The sequence below is a fragment of the Lacerta agilis genome, chromosome 6 (assembly GCF_009819535.1).
Source record: "Lacerta agilis isolate rLacAgi1 chromosome 6, rLacAgi1.pri, whole genome shotgun sequence".
Lineage (NCBI taxonomy): Eukaryota > Metazoa > Chordata > Lepidosauria > Squamata > Lacertidae > Lacerta > Lacerta agilis.
The window spans coordinates 33,545,075-33,570,091 of NC_046317.1; the positions used below are offsets into that span (position 1 = coordinate 33,545,075).

A 25,017-nucleotide genomic window follows, 5' to 3' on the forward strand; every position below is an offset into this window, starting at 1 on the left:
TGCAGAGCGTGCTAATAATCCAGTTGGTGTCTTTTTTTTTAAAAAAAAAAAACACAATATATTTTCTAGATTTTTTGAACTTCAATAGAAGTACATAATAACAACAAATAATACTCCCTCCTACACTCCTCTCCCAAAGTGCCAGTTGGTTTCTGTAAGTGGAATTAGGATAGCATCTTGTCTTATGCTTAGGGCAAGAAAATGTATTTGGTCAGGTCTGTCTTTTTGACGGGTAGAAATTACTACAGGGGACAAGAAGTGATGAGGACATTTTCTCTCTTTGAATGGCCTTAAGTTAATTTATCTAAGAATCCAGGGCAGTAGCTTTAGTCCTTATAAAGGTAAAGGTAAAGGGACCCCTGACCATTACGTCCAGTCGTGTCTGACTCTGGGGTTGCGGCGCTCATCTCGCATTACTTAACTCGCGACTGGACTTAACTGTCAGGGGTCCTTTACCTTTTTTAATATGTACATGTGACTTCCCATTCCTCCTTTCCTAATGTGGGAAGATCATGTGGAACAAAACTTTAATAATTAGTTCATTATATATCTGGATGAATCTGTCATGATGCAACAACCTTATTTTGCCATGGTCATTTTGTTGCTGCCACAAATACTTAGATGTGCATGATCTCTAATAGAAGGGCAGCATTGTTTAAGAGACACAGTGATATTAAAGCTAACCTCGTCCGCCTTTTTTCATGTTTATGGGTGACCTGATTATGTGTAAATGTGGAATCAAAGCATGGTTGTTAGTTGTAGAACAGTTTAATACTGATTTCGGATCCTGTGACAAGCATCATGTTGAATACAGAAGAGGCCGCAAATTTGCAACAATTTTTTAAAGATCGTAGCTTGATTTTATTTCTTTCCAGGAACCTGAAGGTTGCCATTTGTAGTTACAATCCTATTAATGCATATTTGGAAGTAAGGTTTTATAGGATTGCAGCCTTGATCGAATTCTGCCCATAAACTAGCAAGAGAAACTGGCAATCTGCACACTACCTTCTTCACTTGCACATTTACTGCATGCATATTACAGCGGACGGTATCTATACCGTCTATATCTATATCGGTGTTACATATATATCCACAAAAACAAAATAGCTGAAGCTATCAAAAAATAATCCCTCCTCGCTAATCTTTTGAGTTAGCAGAAAAGAGCCTTATTGATCTTTCAGGTTTTCAGCCTGATTTGTAGAAAACAGCACCCCACATTTTGCTTTTTGTTTAAAAACACTGTCGCTTCCTTCTAAGAAAGGGGGGAACTGCCTGCCGCTCTCTTTCCCGCTCCCCTCCCAAGAGGATAGCCTGAGGCTGGGGGTGGCGGGAACCCATTGGGATGTTCGCCTCTGCCTCCTTGTCTTTCGTTGCCGCGGTGCCTGCCGGGAATTGTGGTCCCGCTCCGCGAGGCGCGCCGATTACTCCGGCAGTCGGAGGGCCCGGCCTCCACTTCCCGAGACCCTTTGCGGGCGCCCGCGGCCTCCTGCCGCCCGTTTCCCGGATGTCGCTCTCGCCGGAAGAGAAGCGAGTTTCTTAGGGGGCCGGCCATCTTGTGTGGGCAGCAAGCGAGCGCGGAGGGGGTGGGCCAGGGGCCTGGGCAGCATCGGAGGAGGATCCCACCGAGAGGGGCCCATCATGCCCGGACACCTGCAGGAAGGCTTCGGTTGCGTCGTCACCAACCGCTTTGACCAGCTCTTGGACGACGAATCCGACCCCTTCGAGGTGATCCAGGCGGCCGAGAGCCGCAAGAAAGAGAGCGGAGGCGGAGGGGGAGGCGGCGGAGGGGGCCATCAGGGCGGCCGCGGCGGTGGCGGCGGCGGGCAGGCGTCCCAGGCCAACTCCTCCTCAAGCGGCGGGTCGGGCCAGCCCGGCTCCGGCGGCGGGAGCGGCAGCGCGGCCAAGCAGCTGCGCAGGGAGTCGCAGAAGGAGCGCAAAAACCCTCTGCCGCCCTTCGCCTCCTCCTCCTCTGGGCCTGGCGGCGCCGGCGACCGAAGAGAGGATGGCGGCGGCGGCGGGCAGCCTGGCTCCGCGCCCCTCAGGAAGGAAGGTAAGTGGAGGGAAGGGTGCCTCCTTTTAGGGGAGAAGCCAGGGCCTCCCTCCCGAGAAACCAGAGCAAGCAGCGCCTCCCTTGCGCGGGCGGAGACAGCCTCCCCCCACCCCCGTCACACAGCGAGTCCGGCCCGCAGTAAGAGCCCCCTGCCCGCCTTTGACGCAGCACGTGGTGCTGGAGCAGGACCCCCCCCCGTCCCTTCCTAGACAGATTTCCTAGAAAGGACACGATCCCTTTCCCCCGTGTATTATTATTTTTAAGGCAGGGCGGCCTGGGGTGATGTGCTCGCGGTGCCTTGCGTGCAGCGGGGCTACCTCGTGTCGACCAGGCGCCGTGTGAACGCGCGCCTCATGGGAGTGGGGGGACGGGGAAAGGCTGGGCCTCTGCACTTCTTCAGAGCTAGGGAAGCAAGGAAGATGAAGGCAGCGGGGCAGGTGTGTGTCAGGTTACTTAGGCCTTGCCCGGGAAGGAGGGGGCAAGTTAGTGACGGGCCGCCTCTCGTTGTAATGGTGGTGCTTCTTTGAGGGCGAAAAGGCCTGCAAGCGGAGAGTGCTTTTTGCGAGGAGAGGGGCTCAGGTTTGCGAAGCTGCAAGCGCACAGGCAGCAGCGTCCTGGATTGCTGCTGCTAATGAAGTTTAGCCCATTTGCACCTGGCCACGTGCGTGGCCCGCGTGTTGCTTGGCTTCAGCTATCTGCTACCGCCTACTAGGGGCTGAGGGAAGAGACAAAATGGAGTGAGCCCTTGCTGTGCTTTAAGTTGGGCCTTGCAGGCTAACGTGAGAAAGGCACTTTTTTAGTATAGGTCTTAAGTTTTGATTGCAGGCATGCCGCCCAGTGCTAGGTATGCTTATTAGGACGTAAGCTTCACTTCAGTATGTGTTATTTCCAATTGAGAGCGACTAGGATTTGCCATGGAGGTCTCTATTTAGTTCAGTGTTTGCACTGCTTTTCTGATGTGGATATCAAATGCGTTGAACATGTTCTGAGATGAAATTTTAAGAACTGTGCACTGCTAAGTGAACCTCTCACCCCTTTGTAACTTGCATAGTATGCAGAACACACCAATTTATTTATTTTAAGTTGGAACCTAAGGAAGTAGTGATATTTTTCTGTCACTCTGCATTAATTAAAGAACCCACATGTTTAATGTGATTAAGATTACAGTTACCACGGACTAAGTCCCACTGAATTCAGTGGGACTTAGTTCTGAATAGGCACATAAAGGTTTGGGCTGTAAATGTCTAAATTTTCTGAACATTTGGTAAATGGTTCCCAGCTTCATGGTGATAATTGGGTTTATTTCTCTGAACCTTAACAAGACAAAAAGAATCATGTGTTGCACTGTTTTCCTATGTACTTTAATTAGGAGGGAGAACCATGGGCCTGTAACCTGATAAAAATTAAGTGTCAAGTTATAATTGAGTTGTGACATATACAACATTCTAAAGAATGTAAAGTGAACAATTAAGAGTTGGTTACAGATGAAGTAAACACTTAAAAAAAAACTTTTGTGTATTGGACTTAATGCAGTAACATTTTTCTTAAGACTGGATTGCTAGGGTGCATTTTCCAGATTACTTGCTACAAATGAATAGCTACCTAGTGTGATTAATTCACTGCTTTATTCTTACAAATAATTTGCAAAAAGCATGAAGTGTGCTCTTCTTTCAAAAAATGCTTTAGTACTTAAGCATTCTCTTGACCATGGGAACACTGCTGTATCACAACAGCAAATGTGCTAAGATTTTTGAATAGCGCGGACTTCAGACATCTGTTAATTGGCAGTGCACTAATGTCATAACTACTGTTCAAAATATTTGGGATTGGGATTATTATTTATATGCTATGAAATAAACATTTGAGCTGTAATAAGTAACTGTTAGTCCTTGTGTCATATGCATCTTTTTAAACTGCTTGTTGGCCCAATTATGGAGGCTCTTCATTTCTCTTCCCACCACCAGCCTGCTGTACTGTACACTTGTGGTGACTCCGTTTCAGCAAGGAGGGAAAATTGAAGAACCTTGTAGATTTCAGCTAGACTATCAAGTTACCAGGTTGAGCCAAAAACAACTTGAGGGGGAAAGGGGACCTGTGAATAATGGAGTAGTGGCAGCAGTAACATGTGGCTTAGTTAGGTGTTGGTGGGAGGGTTGGCTTTTTGACAGTTAACAAATAAATAAAACTGGCTATTGTAGAATGGCGAAGACAAGAGTGCCTGGTGTGCTCTGGTCCGTGGGGTCACGAAGAGTCGGAAACTACTAAACAACAACAAATTGTAGAATGGCAGCAGCAAATGAACTGAAATTGATGCTGAATTATTATAGTGAAATCATGGCTCATTGAATTAAGAAAAAACTTAGCTGTGTTAAGTGGATTAACCAATAAAGTAAATAAGTATGTTTAGGTTGGTGATAATGGTCTGAGGGCACATGAGGTACCTGGGTGACTGACTGTGGGAAGCACTATGATGCCTTGGGCTTCACAGTGAAAGAAAGGCAGAGGATGTAAATGCAAGAAATATATATTTTTAATAATAATTTGAAACATTTCTAAAACAGTTCTGAAACTGCACACTCTTCTGAAAGTAAAGTGTAAAATTTTGAAATTCGAAATTGTGGCGTTTAGATTTTTGTGCTTATAGGTAAAGGTTTTTTGTGTACAAGTAGCTTCAAATGGTAAGTAAGGCTGTTCCTAAGGAAGAGATTCCAAATTTTGGTTTTTACTGTGTTAATTACAAAATCAACACAGTAAAAACCAAGATTTGGAATATTTAAATTTACACCCTGTGTTAATACGGATACAGTGTCTTGTGTGACTGTCAGAGGCACATATAAAATAGAGTGGCAGAATCTGAAAACTTAATGTCAATACATCACCAGTTCCTGTAGGAAGTAACTAGATGCATATTCCCATGCATTGAATGGAAGAACCTCTTTCATTCACAAAAGGGACTGAGATCCACTGGAGCCTCCAAACACCCTTCCCACAGCCTCCCTCATGGTTCCAGAGGATCTTGCAGCCCTCTGGAGCAGCTTTTCAGGGAGCTAAAGAGAGAACCTCTACAATAGAGGTTCAGCAGGAACCACCCCTCCCTTCTTTCAGATGTCTTTTGAAAACTATTGTTTTTTAGATAGACCTCTGCTATCTTAGTTTTCTGTTTTTACGCAATTAGTATTTATTGATGTCCTAGTGACATTTTTGTGGATGCTTTTTGCTGATTTTATTTTTATAAGTTGTATACTTCTTTGATACATTTTTATGAAAGTTTGGAAAATAAATTAATAAGGAGGAATGTTGCCTTTCCCCTTCTTCCTCTAGCAGAGGAGCATCTTGTGTGTAGAGTTCAATTCCCGAGCACTCTGGATTCAACCTTTTGAGTCACGCTTGAACACATTTTTACATGTACTTTGAGTGTTTAGCTTTAGTTAAGGAAACTCGGGTGACTTTTTTTTTTGCAAGATATGGAATGTTGTTGTTTTTTACATTAGTTCTTACATCATTGTCCATTTCCAACCTGGGTGGGGTATGTGCTCTGCTTATTGCAAGAAATAAAATATTTCAAATTTTAAGGGACTTGAATCTGTTTTAGGCCCATGGTTTTAAGTAAGTTTCATATATTAATGGACACATATTTCTGTTCCAGGGCCAGTCCTGCTTGCCCTCATGAGAGAGTTGATGGTGTGTGCCATCAACAATCTATGTCATTAGGTTTTTACAGTGTTCTTTTTCCTAAGCCATGCCATGTCCTCCAATTTTCATGCTCATTTTTTTGTTATATCAATTAAAGATGTGTTTTTTTGGGGGGGGAACCCATCTGCATATTATCACTCCTCTTCACATATGAGTATCAAACTTCCAAAGAGATGAACAATGTGTTCATGCTGATAACTCATTTTACCATGGGCATTGATAGAATAAAATGGGAGGTGTGTGTGTTTTTTTTAAATAAAAAAAACCAAAAACCTGTATGCATATTGCCTGGTTGGCTTACAAACCATGTAAAAGGCAATCTGTAATAAATGAAATAACCAAAAAAATGCAAAAGCTTTAATTGAAACAGGATAAAGCAGCCATGATTTTAAAAACAATTAAAAAGTCTCCACAAATGGGAGGCTAAGTACAAATGCTGAAAATGAAAAAAAAATAGTGCAGTTGATACAAACATAAAAATAACTTCAGAAAACTAAAAACCAATATTAAGAACATAACAATAGCCTGCTGGATCAGGCCTATAGCCCATCTAGTCCAGCATAGATGTCCACTGTTAGCAAGGGGTCCCTGCTTAGCATAACATGAGAATTTCTCCTTCCTCTGTAACTGGAACTAAAGAATGTGTTTGTGTCTCATTTTGAACAAGAGGACTGTTGGGGCCAGTGGCAATGGTAATTTATGGATTGCTTGTTCTACAGTACTGTCACTTGAAGGGGGAAACTTGCTTTTTTAAAAATGTGCAGTAAACTTCCTTTGAAGAATGGTGGAATATAAGGGTTCTATATAGATTATACCTTTTCGGAAATTTTGAAGCCATTCTGCAAAACTAGCATTGACAGATGAAGAGTTCATCTCATATGAGTGTTGTGGACAACTATTAGGTAGTGCAAGTAATCCTGCTGACATACTCTTGCTGCTTTATTCTCATCCTGTGCTTTAAGTCTATTTTTAAAGTTTGTTTTAATTGTGATATTTTGGCCTAAAAATAATGTTATTATTTATACCCTGCCCATCTGGCTGGGTTTCCCCAGCCACCCTGGGCAGCTTACAGTGCGTGTAAAAAATTGTAAAACATCAGACGGTAAAAATTTCCCAGTACAGGGCTGCCTTCAGATGTCTTCTAAAAGTCAGATAGTTGTTTATTTCAGTCATTGACGAGTCTTGAGATCAAGGATCTGTTGGTAATGTGCACAAGTTTGTCCCAAATTATTCAAATTATTAAGTAACAGTTGTGTGTCATTCAGTGTACCGTATGTTATACTGGAGGAGAGTATTGGATAACCAGCAAACAGGCCTTTCAACCGTAAACATAGCTTAAAATGTGCTGCTTCAGTGGCACAAGAGCTCCTTTAAACTGCCTTATACTAGTTTTAACTAGTCTTGCTACTGCTGTTTTCTCCAGCTTTATATCCTGCACACTAAAGCATTTTACAAAGTATGTAACAGCAGCAAAAGAGCCACAGACTTGCACTGTAATCTTGCAGCTATATACTGCTTTAGGAAAGCATTTCATCTGAATAATTGGTGCTACATCTATTTTTTAATGAAAAATTCAGTTATTCAAATACAGCTTTAAGTCTAATTTATAGTACTTTGAAGTCTATGGATTTACCATTTTAGCCTTAATTTCATGATAGCTAACATTCCTGCCCCTTCTCACAAATCAAAAGGAGACAGGCATTTTTTGCTTTCTCACCCTGCTCATTGGAGGTACTTGGAAGCAAAGATCAACTGCAAAGGCTAGTGTGACTGTCAGGACAAAATCCTTGCTTATGTCTCCACCACATTTTAAAGTAGACTCTGTAGAGGAGAATCTCAATTCTAGGCCTGCATAGACAAGCCAGGACAAGCTGCCACAATGGCATAGAAGAGAACAGTTGTCAGGGCAACATGAGCACATTCTAGCATACAGTGATTTTGGAAGAACATGGATTAGATGAGCTGCCTGGGTATCTTCAGAGTTCAGGGGTTAGGAAGAGAACACGTTTGACCTGCTTGGGAGTTTGAAAGGGAGCAGGGAAAATAGACAAGGAGGATTTCCCCCATGATTCCTAAACATGCAGGAAGGGATTGTGGAAGGAGTATAATAACAATGGTAGTTCAGAATTCCCTTTCCTGTAATCTGAAGCTACAGCAGGTAGCCTAAATAGTGGACTTGATCATGACAAGATTTTAAAAGATCCAGTCACCAGTGGCAACCTCTTGAGTGGACTGGTGATCCATTTCTGTTCAGGGAGGGTAGATTTTATTTCTGCTTAAAAGAAGTATTAAATTTGACCATTGGTTTTCATAAACAATACTGCTCTTCTAGCTACCTTTTAGTAGTAGCCTACATTTCTTAACTGTAATGTACAGGAACATTCTGGAGTGCAGCAAAGTTCATTGCAGTCACATGTAATGTTAGGCCATATTTTAGTGCTATGTGAATGAGCCAAAACAAAATAAACATGTACATGTACATGCACATGAAAGCTCATACCAAGAACAAATTTAGTTGGGTCTCTAAGGTGCTACTAGAAGGAATTTTTTTATTTTTTGTTTTGTTTTGACTATGGCAGACCAACACTGCTACCTACCTGTACCTGAAAGGAGTGTTGGGCTCACAAGCTCGCTCTCATCGCTGGGAGAAGGACTATGGCAGAACTTAATGTTTATTTAAAAGAAGCCAGCTTAGTGTTCAAACCAGGAATCCAGGTTTGAAATAATCTCTGACTAGTTAAATAAGCTATCTTCATAAACCATGGTTGAGCATTACATGCAAGTAGAGCACAGGAGCTCAGGTAGAAAGGTGACATACATGTCTGTTTCACAGTGAAGACATGGGTTTAGCATTCAACAGAGTTCTGGAAGCCACTCCAGAGTATCATTTCTGTTAATTGGGGGAATAGGCCTTTTGGTTTTGCATATGATATTGGTAGTAAAGTAATGTTTGCAGCAGCCCTTGTTGCCAAGAGGAAAATCCTTTGTAACACCTAAATTAATGTAAATTTCATTTTGTATTTGAATGGAAACCTTGGGGGCTGATACACAGAGTCTTTAAGCCAGCCTCCCCCAACCAGATGCTCTCCTGATGTTGTGGACTACAGCTTCTTTCCGTCTCAGCCATTGTGACCAGAAGTGTGGTCTGGGACGATGGGAGTTGTTGGTGCTGCCATAACCACTCCTAAAGAAGGGAATAGAGTGGGCCATAAGGTAGGGCTTATTGCTGCTCTAGCAGCTCTTTCTTTGGAGCTATGAGTCCAACTTTCTTATCCTACCACAGCACAAGCCCTCATCCAGAATAAATAACTCAGTACATTTTCATACATAATAAGAGTGACGGTCCTCTCCTTCCCTAACTATGGCTGCTTTCCTTACTCTTGTATTAAGCTGTGGAGTGGTGTCATTGATAGATCAGATTGGTAACAGCTTCACCCCTAGTCAATTTGACCACCAGAGGAGCTTAAAAATAAGAAAATGTTCTTACAGGTTTTCTTTAAACAGAATTAGGGGTTTGGCAGTGTATGCTTCTGGGGGCTTAGATTTGACTTTTCTAGAGTAAAGGTAGAAGTAGTACGGTATTAAAAAGCTGAAAAATTAGTTTGACCAGATGTCATTCTCCATGGTATGCAGTCATTTTTATGTTCAAAAGCACAAAATACTATGATAGTAAAATACAGGACTATGATACTATACTATGATTAAAATACACCCCATAACAATAGTCTGCATAACAGATACAAATTATACTAATTGAGTTTTAATCACATACAAAAAATATTTAAATATTAAAGGTCACTGGTAAACATCAGTTTCAGTAGTCTTTTCCAAGTTTCTCCAAATGAATTATAACTTCTAATTTCTTGAAGGCAGGGATAGGGAATATCTTACCAGATTTCAGTGCATGATGTGCATTAGTCTTTCCAAGATAGTTGTGTGTTGTACCAGATTTTTCGCTCCATAGGGCACACCGGACCATAGGGCGCACCTTATTTTTAGAGGAGGAAACCAGGGAAAAATTTTTTTTCCTGGTTTTCCTCCTCTAAAAGATCTGGTTTTTTTGGTTTTTTTTTTGAGGATCAGCTAAAAGTTTTGCAGCTTTTTTTGCAAATGGGGGGGAAAGCAAAGCTCCTTTTGCAAAGGGGGAAAAGCAAAGAGGAAAAGCCCCATTTTTATGGGGTTCAACTCACATTTCTGCAGCTTCTAAAGGAAAGGGAGCCTTTTCTAGAGTTTTCAGACAGATAATCTAATCAGCCAGTCACATGTCGCTGCGGAAACAAACAACTTCCCTCTGCAGCACATTCAACAATAGAGGGCGGGGCAAGAGGGCGGGGCTGAAAGGGAGCCTGCACTCTTATCTCTCTCTCTCGATCTCTTGCTGATCAGTTGCTGACTGGGGTCCTTTCAACACCCCCTTTTCTCTTTGTAAAATAAAAAGCATGATCCTCTTTTGGCCCCTGGGCAATTCAGCTCCAGGGACCTGCATTTGCTCCATAAGACGCACAGATATTTCCCCATACTTTTTAGGAGGGAAAAAGTGTGTCTTATGGAGCGAAAAATACAGTAATTCTTCGAACTTGATAAATCTTCTGTATAGGAAAATTACTTGCTACAAGGTACACACAATTCTCTGCTTTATTATCAAAGCAAAATTATACACACTTCCTAGTTTCCAGCTGTGCTTCAGTGTATAAAACAAGCTGTCTGAAATGTTACAACTCCTGAATGCCCCAAGGAAGGAATAAACTCACCCAATATCTCATACCTATTTATATTAGCTTGGGCAGAGGGAGCCAGTGAGCTGACCTCTAGATGATGTTGGAATACAAGTCTCATCATCCCTCACAACTGGCCATATTGGTGTTGTGTTCCCACCATGCCCCTTACATGGGGCAACCTTCATCCACATTGCCACATTTTTTTGCCATGTAAGTTTCAAATAACATGGTTATTTTTGTATATAGTTGAAAACTTCCATTAGTACAGCAGAGGTGTTACTTGGCTATAATTTGGATATCTTTATTTGTTATGTGGAGTAGTTTTATGATTACCTCCAAGCCTTAGAACAACTAGTGTCTTCTACAGGATTCCTCTGCTGTGTGTTCAAGAGTAACAGTTGCTTTGTGGAAGTAGCTAAATAACTTACTGATACGGATTGCTTTCTATTTTAGGGATAAGGCGAATTGGCAGAAGGCCTGATCAACAGCAGCCTCAGGGAGAAGGCAAGCCTATTGAGAGGAGGCAAGAGAGACGGCCTCCCCGTGAACGCAGGTTTGACAAACCTGCTGAAGAAAAGGGTGAAGGAGGAGAATTTTCTGTTGATAAGTAAGAACTGAACATTTTAATATTGATTGGCATAGAAAAATGTATGCAGGATGTCCTCTGGTTATATCAAGATGTTCTCTGATTAGTCTGTTAATGGGTTTTCATTAGGTAGTGTGGTATATTTGTCTGAATGTGGCATGCTTTTGAATTCTAATATGAACCTGTTTTAGGATATTGTGCTCCCCCTAAAGGATCAAAGTTTTGGTTTAAGTGTTCTCCTGGATCATCTACTGTCATTGGAGGCACCGATGGCATTGGTTGCTCAGAATGCATTTTATCAGCTTTGGGTTATAGCTGGTATATCAGCATTGTTAGAAACTCAGATAAGTAAGCTAATTGTCAAATGGCACCTTAAAACCTAGGTTACGGTCGCCACAACGGGATGTCTAAGCACCAGGCTTCCCCCCCCCCAAACAATGGACATTATTATTATTATTACTGTTATCATCACCATCATTTCTATAGCACTTTATCTTTTAAAGAAAAGAAATTCAAGGAATTTGCAACACATTAAAACATCAAATGAAACAACCCAGAATAAAACAAATTCAAGCTTCACAGAAAATATTTCAGATCCTTCTCTATGCTTTCCCTGTATTGATTTACCTACTTAATTTATTTAACTGCCCCATAACAAAAGTACTCTAGGAAGCCAGTGTGATGTAGTGCTTAGAGTCTCGGACTAGGACCTGGGAGATCAGGGTTCAAATCCCAACTCATTCATGAAGCTCACACTGTGACCCTGGGCCAGTCACAGCCTCTTAACCTACCTCGCAGGGTGGTTGTAGGGATTAAATGAGGAGTGGGATGAAGCATGTATTGTTTGGAGAAAAGGTGGGATATAAATGCAATAACTAAACGCTTCTGTTTACCTGCTTAAGAAAGAGCTGTCAGTCGCCAACCTAGCATTGAGAGACCTCAACGTGGTATCTGTGCCTGGTGAATTTCTAACACTGTATTTCAGCATATAGCTTAGCCACTCTTATTCACACTTGGGTAGTCTCTCATTTGGATTACTGCAATATTGTATACGTGCGGTTGCCTTTGAAAACAATATGGAAGCTACAACTGGTCCAGAATAGGACTAAGATTACTGACAGAACTGACGAATATAATCATACTGCACTTGTGCTTTGCCATCTACACTGATTTCCATTTTGTTTCCGGGGCCAATTCAGAATGTCTGTGTAAAGCATAAAAGCCATAAATGACTTGGGGCCAGGGTACCTGAAGAATTGCCTTGTCATACACACACCCCTGCATAAAGCCTAAGATCATCTGGCTTTATGCAGAAGTCAAGTCTGAGAGGACTTCACTTGAAAATTAGTGTACAATTTATTAAATAAATAAAACAAAATCTTCTCAAACCTTCTGTGTACCCTGCCAAGTGAGATGGGGTGGGTGGCTTCTTGAGAGAGGACCTTTTTATTGTTGATACCACAGTTATGTGGTGCCTTTGCCAGAGACTTGCCTGACCCCTACTTTATGATCTTTTCAGTGTCAGGTGAAAATGTTACTTTCCTAGGCTTTTTAAATCAGCTGTACTTAAAATATTCTCTGCTTATTTTATTCCATTGCTTTGTACTGGTTCATGTTTTCATGCTGTATTTTATCTATGGTTTTAATTATTACTGTTAAATTGACCAGAGAACCTTTATTGTTGGGCTGTATGTGAATACTGAAATGGAAAAAGATACAAATAACATTAATAGCTCTCAAGTAGTTGCAGCATAATTTTAGAACTTGATATAATATTAAGAAAGATTACTAGTACTGCCAAGGTAGAAGTATAGTTTCAAGTGTCATTCCTAATTTCACTTTATTTTACAATAGACCCATTATTGATCGTCCTATGCGTGGCCGTGGTGGACCAGGTGGAAGAGGGGGCCGTGGTGGCAGAGGACGTGGAATGGGCAGAGGAGATGGTTTTGACTCCCGAGGCAAACGTGAATTTGATAGGCATAGTGGAAGCGACAGATCGTAAGTCTTAAACTCGTTCTTTTTTTTTAAAGTGCATTCATATCAGAATAATACTTTGAAAATTTGCTTTTGAAAATCTGTATTCCAACACTATTATGTTAACTCAGTTTTGTTAGTTCTCTTTCACATTCACATTTCAGTGGTCTAAAGCATGAGGACAAGCGTGGTGGAAGTGGACAGCACAACTGGGGAACTGTCAAAGATGAGCTAACGTTAGTATTTTGTATTTAAATACATTGTTCAGAATAAACTAAATTATAAGAAAAGACCATGGGTATTTTAAGCTTGCAAGATCACATCATGAGTGAAAAAATTCAGGGGGGGGTAGTGAAAAGGAGCAGGATTTCCCATTTCATTGTCCGGAGTAGCTCTTTACTGTTGCCCAAGAAGAGCAGATTTACAAGAAACATATTCAGATTTGATTCAAACATTATTGGTGATACCTAATAGTCATAGTCTGCGTAGGTCCTTTAAAATAAATGGAGTTAAGGAATGCAAGCCCATTGATTTCAGTAGGTAGTCTCGTGAGTATGATTAATGTTGGATATCCCTAACGTATGTATCACCCTTGGGTATAGTTTATGGCATGGCTTAGTGCAGGATCATTTCCCTTTATCAGTGTGTGTGTGTGTGTGTGTATGCATCCTGCCTGTGTGCTTTCCTGAAGGGGCACCACAATGCAGCAGTATAGCAAATAGCAAGCATTTTTCTAAATTTGGAATTATAATTCTAGATCCCAAATTTGCCTCTGTTGTGTTGGCATGGAAAATCACCCATGCTTTTGCTAGCAATACAGCTAGTAAAGCAATCTTGACTTGGGGTTTGATGGTGGGGTAATGTTTATATTGGGGAGTGAATATTTTTTGAAGTTCCACTGTAAGCTTTGGTATAATTTTGAGGTCATTGAATATCAGGTATCAGGTGGGTAGGCACTGCTCATATGAAGCATCAGATATTTTTAAACTATCTTTAATTCTAGTGATTTGGATCAATCAAATGCGACAGAGGAAACACCAGAGGGGGAGGAGCACCCACCTGCCGACTCAGAGAATAAGTAAGTATTACATTGCCAGAATCCTTGTTTGATCGTTTTATGAGGTTGTTAGGCTCCTTTCATGTCAAAAGGAGGTGGTTGGTTGCTTTTTGTATAAAGTTTTTCTTTTAAAAACAGGAAAACCTGTTTACTTACTTAAGTTTCCTTTGTTACATGATTTGCAGACTCAGGTTGACATGCTTAAGTAGAATTTTAGCTTAAAATCCTCATAATCTAAACTTGTGAAATGGTGAGTCTAGTTGAGAAGCTCTGGTCTTGAGTTGTCAGTGATAAAACTGTGAAATCCAATGTTGGTACTAGCTAAAAAGTAGCTACTTCAAAACCTACAGGATTGTGTATGTAAATAAGGTTGTAGGATGGGATCCGATGGTGTCCACGGACAACAGTAAAGGACCCTCCAGAGCAGGTTTGTGGAACTGCATGATGAAAGGGCAAGGGAGCCCTGTTTTGCATGCAATCCACAAAGTGTTGGATTTCAGCCTTCCTATTTGACCCTTTGTACTTGCACAATGATGCTGAATAACCTACTAGCATTTTGAGCTAGCTAAAAATTTCTTTCTTGCATAGTGGCTTGGCACGCATTTGCCACATCAAAGAAGTGCTTTGTAAAATTGGATGAGAAATGGGGAATGGAGGTGGTACTTAGGTGCAGGACTATCATAGACCCATGGGCATTGATGCAGATAACTAAACTTACTGACTTGGACTTTTTGAATGTAAAAGCTCTTTCAGCAGCATAGGAAGCCTACGTGCCTTGGTTAAGTGGCTGTTGTGCTGTAGATAACTCAGCATAATCATGCAATGCCATTATTTGGATGTCTTACATGTGAACTTGGCCCATGCATGCACTTTGGGAGCTTACAGGCAATACTTACTTTGGGAATCACTCTTTTATTCTTGGTTACTAAGTATAAGCTGGGATTTCATTTAACATTCTAACTTTAATTGTGAGCCCTTACCAGAGGTCATGAATGAAACAACTTGATTCAGGAGGTTCACAGCTGGTCATTGAAGTAACCACCTCGGACAGGTTTCCATTTTGTTTTGCACATAGCAAGTTGCTCATTGTTGTTGCTGCTAAAGTTTTGAAGCCATTTCCCTTAATTTTTCCTCTCAAAATAGATATGGCAGTGAAATTGGTATACTGGTATATCAGTTAAGTCATGATGCCTCTGGTAAAATCAGCATTTAAAGCTGTTGTGCAAACTCTTGCTTTGGGGGAGTGCCTTAGGGCTGATGTGCATAAGACATACAGTCCCTGCTTTAACTTGTCTTCCTCCATATGGCAAGCTGTCATGACATGATTGGAGGGGGTGGGAGGCAAACCATTGAAAACTGTTAAGGTATTGTATCTGTTGGGAGAAACAGTTGCTTTGTAATTGCTGAAGAAGGACTGGTAAGGAGGAATTAAGCAGAACTGTGCTATCTCTGTGGTCTGTTGAAATATATATATAATGTGACTTTCTTTAGCTGCCAGCTATTAATTATCAACAATGTGTTGCACACTTGGATTAAAGCAACTTGTCATGGAGCCAGAGTTTATGTGGTCAAGTGATTTCAAATAGCACAGTATTTTGTCTGAAATGAAAATAACATCCATTAAAGTACAGCTTTTTGTGTGAACAATAAATTCTAGAAGTGTGGCCTTCCTGGTTGCTTCCAGCATTCTGGTATTGAGACTTCACCATTCTGAGTGTGACAAAGACTATGAAATGAGTTTCCACCATTGTAAACTTATTTCAGAGAGAATGAAGTAGAAGAAGTCAAGGAAGAAGGTCCTAAGGAAATGACTCTGGATGAATGGAAAGCTATTCAAAATAAAGATCGTGCAAAAGTTGAATTCAACATCCGTAAACCAAATGAAGGTGCTGATGGACAATGGAAAAAAGGTTTTGTTCTTCATAAGTCAAAGAGTGAGGAGGTGGGTTTTTCTGGATTATCTTGTCTTCATAGAATCACTGAATTGTAGAGTTGGAAGGAACCACAAAGGTTATCCAGTCTAAAGACTCCCGCAGTGCAGGAATCTTGCCCAACGTAGGGCTCAAACCTGCAACCCTAGGATGAAGAGTCTCATACTCTACTAACTGTGCTATCTGATGTTTTCATTTTACTCACACTTTTAAAAGTAGTTCAAGGTATCCTATCAATAGTTACATTATCTATAGCAGATATTTTGCCTTTACCATGAGCAGAAGCCAGTCCTGTTTTAATCACTTTGAAACAATTTTTCTAGCCTTTGCTGTTGGAGAGAAAACCATGGAGACCCAGCTGCTATCTGGTGAAGTCTCCGACATAGGTCAAGCTTATTAAAGCTTTTAGTTCTTGGTGTGTGGGCCTTCAGGATCTAGATAAAAATACGCTTTCCAGCTCTGCTGAATTCAATGGGAGCTTTACCACTTGGATAGGGATTGTGTTCATAATTTATTGAAGCCTGAATCCTAGGGCATACACAAAAATGCAGAATTCATGTGTAGAATACTTCATTCTATTATGGTACCACTTCTGATGAGTAATTCAAGCATGCAGTGTTCCACCATTTTATAAGGCCACAGAGAGCTAGCAGTGTCAAGGGAAAAGGTGCTTTTAGTTGACTTGAAGTCCTGTTGTGAGTGGGGTTTAGTTGTCCAACTCTCAGTACCTGGTGAAATCTATTCAACTGTACAGTGGTACCTCAGGTTACATACACTTCAGGTTACATACTCCGCGAACCCAGAAATAACGCTTCAGGTTAAGAACTTTGCTTCAGGATAAGAACAGAAATTGTGCTCTGGCGGCGCAGCGGGAGGCCCCATTAGCTAAAGTGGTGCTTCAGGTTAAGAACAGTTTCAGGTTAAGAATGGACCTCCAGAATGAATTAAGTTCTTAACCCGAGGTACCACTGTAGTAGCTTCCTATCAGAAATTTCAATGTGATTAATTTTATGCTTGTGCAAATGAGGTGATACTTGCAAAATGACTTGGAATTTTCATTCCAATGGCTTGGAGTTTGCACTTATTTTTACCACCAATTTTGGAATATTTGCTAAGGCATACAGATGTGGGAAATAATGGACACCTAACTGAAAAATCCATTGCATATTTACTTGGAAGTAATTCCCACTGTGTTGAGGCTTACTCCTGGTTAAGTTTGCTTGGAATTGCAGCCTTTAAATGTATTTTACAGTTGTGCAGCTCCCTTAAGACTAACTAAAGATTACCGTATATACCCGAATATAAGCCGACCCGAATATAAACCGAGGCACCTAATTTTCCCACAAAAACCTGGGAAAGCTTATTGACTCGAGTATAAGCCGGTTCACCTTTGCCGCTGTGGAGGAGGAGGAGGAACGAGCAGCCCGAAAGCAGCCCTTTGGGCTGCTCCTTCCTCTTCCTCCTTTGCCAAGTTTGCATTTATGCGAGCGGTTCAGGAATGGAACAAGCTGCCTGGGGAGAGTAAAGAACCGCCGTTCTTGTACGCTTCTTAAGGAATGGTTGACTGGGGAGAGCGGGTGGCAGCACAAGCGGAGAGAAAGGGCTTCTTTCTCGCCGCCCCCACCGCCCGCCTCACTCAAGTATAAGCCGAGGGCAGCTTTTTCAGCACAAAAAATGTGCTGAAAAACTAGGCTTATACTCAAGTATATACAGTACTACTATATTCCATGGGTAAAAAATCTCCAATGTAGGGACCTGGTTAAGCCTGCCAGTCCTCCATATTTGGCCAAGCGATGCCCACTTGCCCTACACTTTGTGTCATATATGATGTCAAGTGTGAGGCTGGTAAAAAATTGGCTTGTAGGTACTGCAGATCAGCTGATTGTCTGGTATTGTGGAGTACTTTGAAAGGTGTTTTGTTAGCTGCATCTGCTGTGCAGTTTGATCACACAAACTGGTCAGAAAAGGTCATCTGACACCATTCTGGTGATTGAGTCAGGTGATTGGCTCCACCCTCCTTTCAAACTTGTTCCACAGAGGAGATAACATCAGACTCATTTGCCAGATTCAGTTATTCACCCCATTGTATTCTAATGTGATCCATTGTTCAGCACCCCCCCAAGCTAATGGTTTCTCAACACTTAATTGGTGTTGATGCTGCAAGAAACAAAAAAGCTCATAACCCTTAGGGTAATGTGCAAGCCAGAAATTAATAACAGGCTTCTATGTGCCCCCAAAATATGCTCTGGAGGGTTGGGGGACCCCTGGAACAGATTGGCAGGGTACAGCAGGAGAGGAAGGGGAAATGTTGCATTTGCTGATGTGATGTTGGATTTTGCCCAAATTTTCTAGCTGCATAATATAATCTGCTTACTGCTTTTGCTCTGTCCACTTGTTCTGTCACTTGTATCCTGTTGGGTTCACCTACTTTGAACCATAGAGTATGTTATTTTAATATGCAAATTCTCATTTACTTTTTTTTCTCCTTGTGCATCAACACACAATTTGCATCAGACAAAGGGGGTGACAGAGATGCAAGGGAGTCAGATGGAATCCAATGAGGTACGAACACTTTATATGTGGTAGTGTTGATGTTGTTCTTAAACAGTTATAAAGCATTAAATTTTTCTAAGTTGAGTGAGTGAATATATTACCGGTAATATATTTCCTGCATGGTGAAGAACAGTCTGTAAATGCCAACAAATAAAATAAATGGCAGGACAGGGAACCTGTGGACAGTTTCCTAATGTAATAGCTGTGTTATGAAAGGAGCAAGGAATGAAGAGGAAAGGGCGTTGGAGCAGCTGCTCTTTGGCTGCATGATGGATGGGGCCTGGTTGGTCTGCCTCTTGCCATAAAGTTCTTACTGGGAGACAGATGGTGCAGCCTGCCAGTGGCGCTTGATGCTCTCCACAGTGGCAAGAGGCCAGCCTATGCCTCACTTTGGTTGTGTAGGTCTAGGGCAGCACCTTTTTATTACACCTTCCCCAATCATGGCCATGGGAAGCAGGTTCCATGCCTGAGACATCATGCAGCTGTTGGCTGTGTTGTAAGTGAGGAGCCAACATAAAGGAGAAAGTCCCATTGTGTTCACTGCTTTTACTGTCCAGTCAGGTAAGTTTTGTGTCTCGGTTCTGTGATCTGTGTACTAAAGTTAATTGCCTGGTAGTTTGGATGCAGCAATACACTAGCAGGTATATGCAATCTTATTTTAGGGATTAAATTAAAAGATCCAAGTGTTCTCCACCTCTGCCATAGGAGGACCCTTCAGTAACACAAGCCTAGCTGATAAGCAGAAGCTGAGAGCAGCAAGGTCAGTATAGGTCTGGTTGAGGCTAAACATAGATGTTTGCAGGATATGGGGCACTCCAGGAGACGGTGACTTTAAAAAGTACACACTGCCTGTCACCTGATGGTTGGCACCCAGAAGCCTGTTCTAGCTAGTAGAAGCTTTTCCAGTTAATAAAGATGCTTTGAATAGGAAATTTTAATTAAGTGGCAGGCAATATTTTAACTTTCGTGTCTTCTGAGCAATTTTCTCTGCATCACTTCTGAAATTTGCAGAGGGCGAGGCAGGCTTGGGTACGATTTACCTGATATGGTGGCTTCTACTGGATTCCACCATCCCACCTCTACAATTTTTTCTGCATGTTTTGGATATAATCATATCTCTATTAGATACTGAATGCTAAGGTAGAGATGAATAAGTAGCAATACCTGGAATTTGGTGAATATTTACTGTATATTGATATAGTTCCAGCATTCAGCTAAATAAGCAAGCAAACAATAAATGAAAGCACCCTGTGCTAAGGTATACATGTGCTACATTCTGCTTTTGCTCTTGGCTGTCCTTCCTGTAGTCAAAAGGGCTGGGGTCATTTGTGGCAGTTTTTGACCACCATTTCATGCAATTGATGTTTGAGTGCTGTGATTCTCCCCCGCGCCCCCAGTGTTGCATTCTGGGTTGTATCTGGTATTTAATGAAAATACCTTTTCAGTGGTGGTCCTGAATTTCTTATCTTCATTTTAGTCTCATGCTGAAGACTCTGCAATGGATCATCACTTCCGCAAGCCAGCAAATGATATCACATCTCAGCTGGAAATCAATTTTGGAGATCTTGGTCGTCCTGGGCGTGGTGGCAGAGGTGGAAGAGGAGGGCGTGGACGTGGGGGAAGAGCTAATCGTGGAAGCAGAACTGACAAGGTAACAGTTCTTTCTATTTAAACGAAACAGGTTCATTGTATACTTACTGATGGTACTTAAAAACAACATGAGCAGGTTTTCAGCGACTAAGCTGCTGCCGGGCATGTTACCATAATATTACGCATAGATCTATCCTTCCAGTCTATCCTAGTCTTTCCCTTTAGTCTAGCCTTCACAACTGTGCCCTAATTAATAGTCCTTTGTAGTGGAGCAAAAAGTTAATTTATGAGGTGGTACTTATTTTAATATTGGTGGTTTTAATCCATGTGTGCGCACGCAGAATACATTAGTTTGCCACCATGAGTTTGAAAGTTGACATAGGCTTGAATCCAAATCTCCTATCTGAACAGTAGACACTTCTGCAAGTACTTTGGGTGTTACTTAAGCTTTTCCCCACATGTGCATGACTGAAAACAGTTTCATGGGATCTTTAATCTTTGTGACATACTAAGGGCTAAAGCCAGAAGGGAGGGACTGAAATGCCCTCTTGACTGAGCAGAAGCACCCTCATACAAATTTGGATTTAAGACATTGTTTTCTGGCCAAAATGTAGACATGCTAATGATGTTACCATGTGTTGTCTTTGCACACTTGGATACAACTTAATTATGTCTATTTCTCGTGCAAAACATGAAGTTCCCAAATACGCCGGGTACCTCAGCTTGCAAACAGCAATTGATACTCCAGTGAATTCTCGATCACAAGCAGAAATATTTTTCTTTATTGGCTTTAATGTGCTTAAAAAGAGAAAGTGTAGTCTGTTTTCACTATGAATTCAGTTGCTGGATTTCTCTTTTTGAAAGGCTTTTCCAGTAGAACTAATTGAGAATCCAGCATTTCTGTTTTGTGATTTTGCTCATTATGAATGTGCAGATCCACACTAATACTTGTGTCTTGACTGTGTTTCCTTCTAGTTGGTTAAGGAGTTTGATGTGATCCACACACCCAGCCAGGTTTGTGACTTGTTTATAAATCTCTCAGGATGTGTATACAATTGTAGCCTTAATCCTGGTCAGACATTTTTTTTTATTGGTGAAAGTCAGTGTTAAGGATGAATTAAATGATATGTAACACTTTTCAGAATTTCTGGTTAAAGTGTTATTTGCATGCATTTTGATACTCTTAATTTGTGTTGTTTGGTTAAAAACGACAACCTGCTTTCACATTTTTATTTGCTTGCCCATGGCACTTATAGATGACAGCCATTTTTTAATCCTCCTGGACTCCCCCCCCCCCAGCTCTGACATGTCTTCGTTTCTGTATTGTTTGCATGTCAGGGCTGTTTGAGGTTGTATCGGGTGTAAAATAGAAACAGTGTAACTGTAACCATGATGTTATTCAGGTATTGTTTTTAAAATTTAGACAGATTACAAAAACCACAGTAAGTTTCCCTCCGTTCTAGAAATTGTTCTTGGCATCTAGGCTGTTGGGGTTTCTTAGTGTCATCTAAAATGAAGATACCTGTTTACCATCAGCATACAACACAACATAAGATTTACATATGTAGGTTGACTTAGAAGTAACGTCCGGATGAAACTCTATCCTTATGTGGAAGTAGGCAATACTTCATAATTTACTATAGTTACATGGGTTGTAAGAAACCATTTTTCAGCACACTATCTCCAGAAATGGATTTGGCTTGATAAATGGGAGTGTTGCAGTGTTATAATGTGAAACCGATCAAAGCTTGAAAGTCATTGTCAAAGCAAGTGAGCTGTATCATATTGCAAATTTCTCCAACTTCATTTGGGGTTTATATTAGGTTGTTACTGAGCTGAAGACAAAAGATACATGTGTAGAATTAAAGTATACAGCTCCCACATAAACAGGACTTGACATCCTTTCTATTAGATCAGTGTTTGTACTGAGAGAGAAGCATAGATTCAATTGTATCATGAGCACAGGTGTAAATATTCTTGTCAATGATGGATTTTCCATTTAACACCAAATCACCTGCGCTCATGCCTCTTTCTCCTTGTACAACTGAAAAGTTGTGTGTGTGTGTGTGTGTGTGTGTGTGTGTGTGTGTGTGTGCAGTGTGTACAGGCATGGTCTGAAGATAAATGATGCAGCCACCTTGCTTGAAGCTGAGCAAGTATGGGTCTGGTCATTGCCTGGCAGGAGACTGACTAGGAATCCTATTTACGTTGAGTTCCATGAAGGAAGAGAGGTGTGATACAAATGTACATAATAACTAGAACATGAGCCTATCAGCAATTGAGTAGCCACATTCTGCACTAGCAGCAGTTTCCAAACAGTGTGCAAAGGCAGTCCCATGTAAAGCGATCAAATACTGAGGTTAACAGAGCATAGATTATTGTGGCTGGGTTATTCCAGGCCAGATAGGGTCATAGTTGGGCCACCAACCTAAATTGATGGAAGGCACTCCACGCCACCAAGGCCACCTGTAATGGCAGTGGATCTAGAAGGACCCCCAGACTGCAGACTTGCTCTTTCTGAGAAAGTGACCATATCTAGAGCAGGCTGCACACCACTCAGCCAGACAAGACAACCACCCTCTAGCAGTGTCCAAGCCTTGTCTAAATTAAGCTTCAGTTGGTTGACCCTAATCCAGTTCATCATTACAGCCAGGCCCTGATTCAGTGTATTAATTCAATATGAACGTTCTGTTACCTTACAGAATGCCGCAAACAAAAATGGTTATGTAGACTCTCCAGATAACGTACATTCTGTTTGTTTGTTTTTCAGTCAAGTGCTTCTGCTCCTGATGTTGATGACCCAGAAGCTTTCCCAGCTCTTTCCTAAACTGGATGCCCTAAGCCAACCCTGCCCCTTGTTGGGCCCTCCTCTACAAGGCTTGCATGCTTAAGGATCCTGAAAACAACTTAAGAAATTAAAAAGGGGACTCTCATTCATACCATTCACACCTGAAGACTGAATTTTACCTGTTTTGAAAATGAACTTCTCTTGCTACACAGAAGCAACAATATGGTAGTCAGTTTTGTATTTAGAAATGTAATGGTAGCAGGGATGTTTTCATAATTTTTTTCAGAAATTATGCATTCTTCATGGATACTTTTTTGTATTGCTGCTTGAAAATATGCGTTTCCAAACTTGAAATATAGGTGTGAACAGTGTGTACCAGTTAAAGCTTTCACTTCATTTGTTTTTATTTTTTTAAGTTAGGTTTTTAGATGTTTTCCCCCGAACTACAAACAATTTAACTCTTGCACACTCTTTTAATACTGCTTAGCAGATTGTTTTCAGTCCACAGTCAGCTGGGATATGTACAAAAATAATTTGGAAAATTGTTAGTACTGTGTGGAATACTAACTTCTGAAGTATTTTAAGTTTTTAATACTTAAATTCAAACTTGGAAAAGTCAATTTTCTTCTATCTTTGGTAGTTTGTGTATTCAAAGTCTTTATACAAAATTGATATCAGATACTTGAAAAATAGTCAAAGCACATTGGTTTTTACTCAAATACCTTCTTATGAATCCAGCAGCTCTGTTTGGATAATTGGTCTAAGCCATTTAAAAAAACTCGGTGTTACACCTCTCATACACCTCTTTTATCTTACTCCCTTTTTTTCTTCAACAAAACTAGTTGTTTGTTTGGTAAACTTTGTTTAAACTTGTTAATATTGTTGCTACCAAAAATACTTTGTAGACTGGAGCAACTTTTTTTTTCAAAACATGGGAGGTTGGGGAGCGGCATCTATTTCTAATACAGTTCGTTTAAACTACATTTGATATTTGTCTGGCAGTGCAGTATATCTACACAAAAAATGCACCTATGCTGGATGCATTCAAACACCTCCATTAGATGCAACCCTGGGCCTAAAGAAGAAACCAAAGGGCACTGTGTGCTACTTGGGAGGAGGATTACTTGACTTGTGTAAGTTGGAGAACAAAGAGCATCAAAGTGGGACGGCTGTGGTCTCCGTGGGACAGAAACCAAAACCTCTCCACCTAATTGAAATGTGGATTTTTGCTCTTACTGCTTCAGCTCCTGGTCTCTATTAGCTGACAAGTGAATGTTTTATTTTCAGAGGGCGATTGTAAGAAGTTCTCCTTCCACTGTAGAATTTTCTTAATAGTTTAACTTAATCCCTGTGAATAGGAATGTTACCACTTTCAAAACACAGAAGGACTTGAACAGCAAATAATAAAAAGGACTACTTAGGCTTTTTGTCTGCAACTTTTGTTAGGAGGTTAGAGCAGGAAATAACCCATCTATTTAAGGTTTCGACACTTTGAGGAGTGTGTAGCATTCATGGGTTTCTTAGGTAGAAAGCTTAATGGTGATGCCCTATTTTTTTTTAAAGCTATATGATGGGCAACAGTATTGGAAGCTGAATATAAACTCAACGATTGCAGTGTTCAGTTGGCTTGCATTACCTGAATGATTTTTTAATGAACATTTGTTTACATAAGCAAAGGTTACTGTATTTTATCGGACTTCTGGTACACTCAAATTCAGCATTGCAGCCAGGAAGAAGAAGAAGAAGAACACATTTTTAACTGTATGAAATCGATTTTGCCCCTAGGAGGGTGGTTGTTAAAAATGCTAAGCATTCTTTCAAAGTTTTCTTGGTGCTTAGCATGGAAATATCCCATGAGGTAGTCAAATTCCTTGCGTCAACAGGTACATAGGTTTTCAGTAGTTCTTTGTTCCCTGCCCCTCCTCATCTCATAGTTCAGAATATGTTGGAAAATAGTGGATGTTGTCTGTATCCTTAAAGAGCATTTTCGTATAACCACTGTGCAAGTATTCTGGTCCCCAAAGACATGCTTACTGAATAGGTTTTTTTTTTTGTTGCTGTTCTTTATATTCCC

At 41.0% G+C, this 25,017-nt stretch overlaps 1 protein-coding gene across 2 annotated transcripts; it reads left to right on the forward strand.

Annotated features, from left to right (window-relative positions):
* Positions 1-1,525: 1,525 nt before the first annotated feature.
* SERBP1 (SERPINE1 mRNA binding protein 1) lies at positions 1,526-23,931 on the forward strand. Of its 2 annotated transcripts, none has more exons than XM_033151850.1 (10): positions 1,526-2,050; positions 10,915-11,068; positions 12,902-13,048; positions 13,165-13,260; positions 14,028-14,102; positions 15,846-16,023; positions 18,527-18,574; positions 20,043-20,216; positions 21,131-21,169; positions 22,926-23,931. In XM_033151850.1, exons 1-10 carry the CDS (start codon positions 1,639-1,641, stop codon positions 22,980-22,982), a joined length of 1,380 nt encoding a protein of 459 aa, XP_033007741.1. In that variant the 5' UTR covers positions 1,526-1,638; the 3' UTR covers positions 22,983-23,931. The 2 variants fall into 2 exon arrangements, with proteins under 2 accessions (XP_033007741.1, XP_033007743.1); XM_033151852.1 differs by having other exon boundaries at positions 1,527-2,050; positions 13,189-13,260.
* The last annotated feature ends 1,086 nt before the right edge of the window (positions 23,932-25,017 follow it).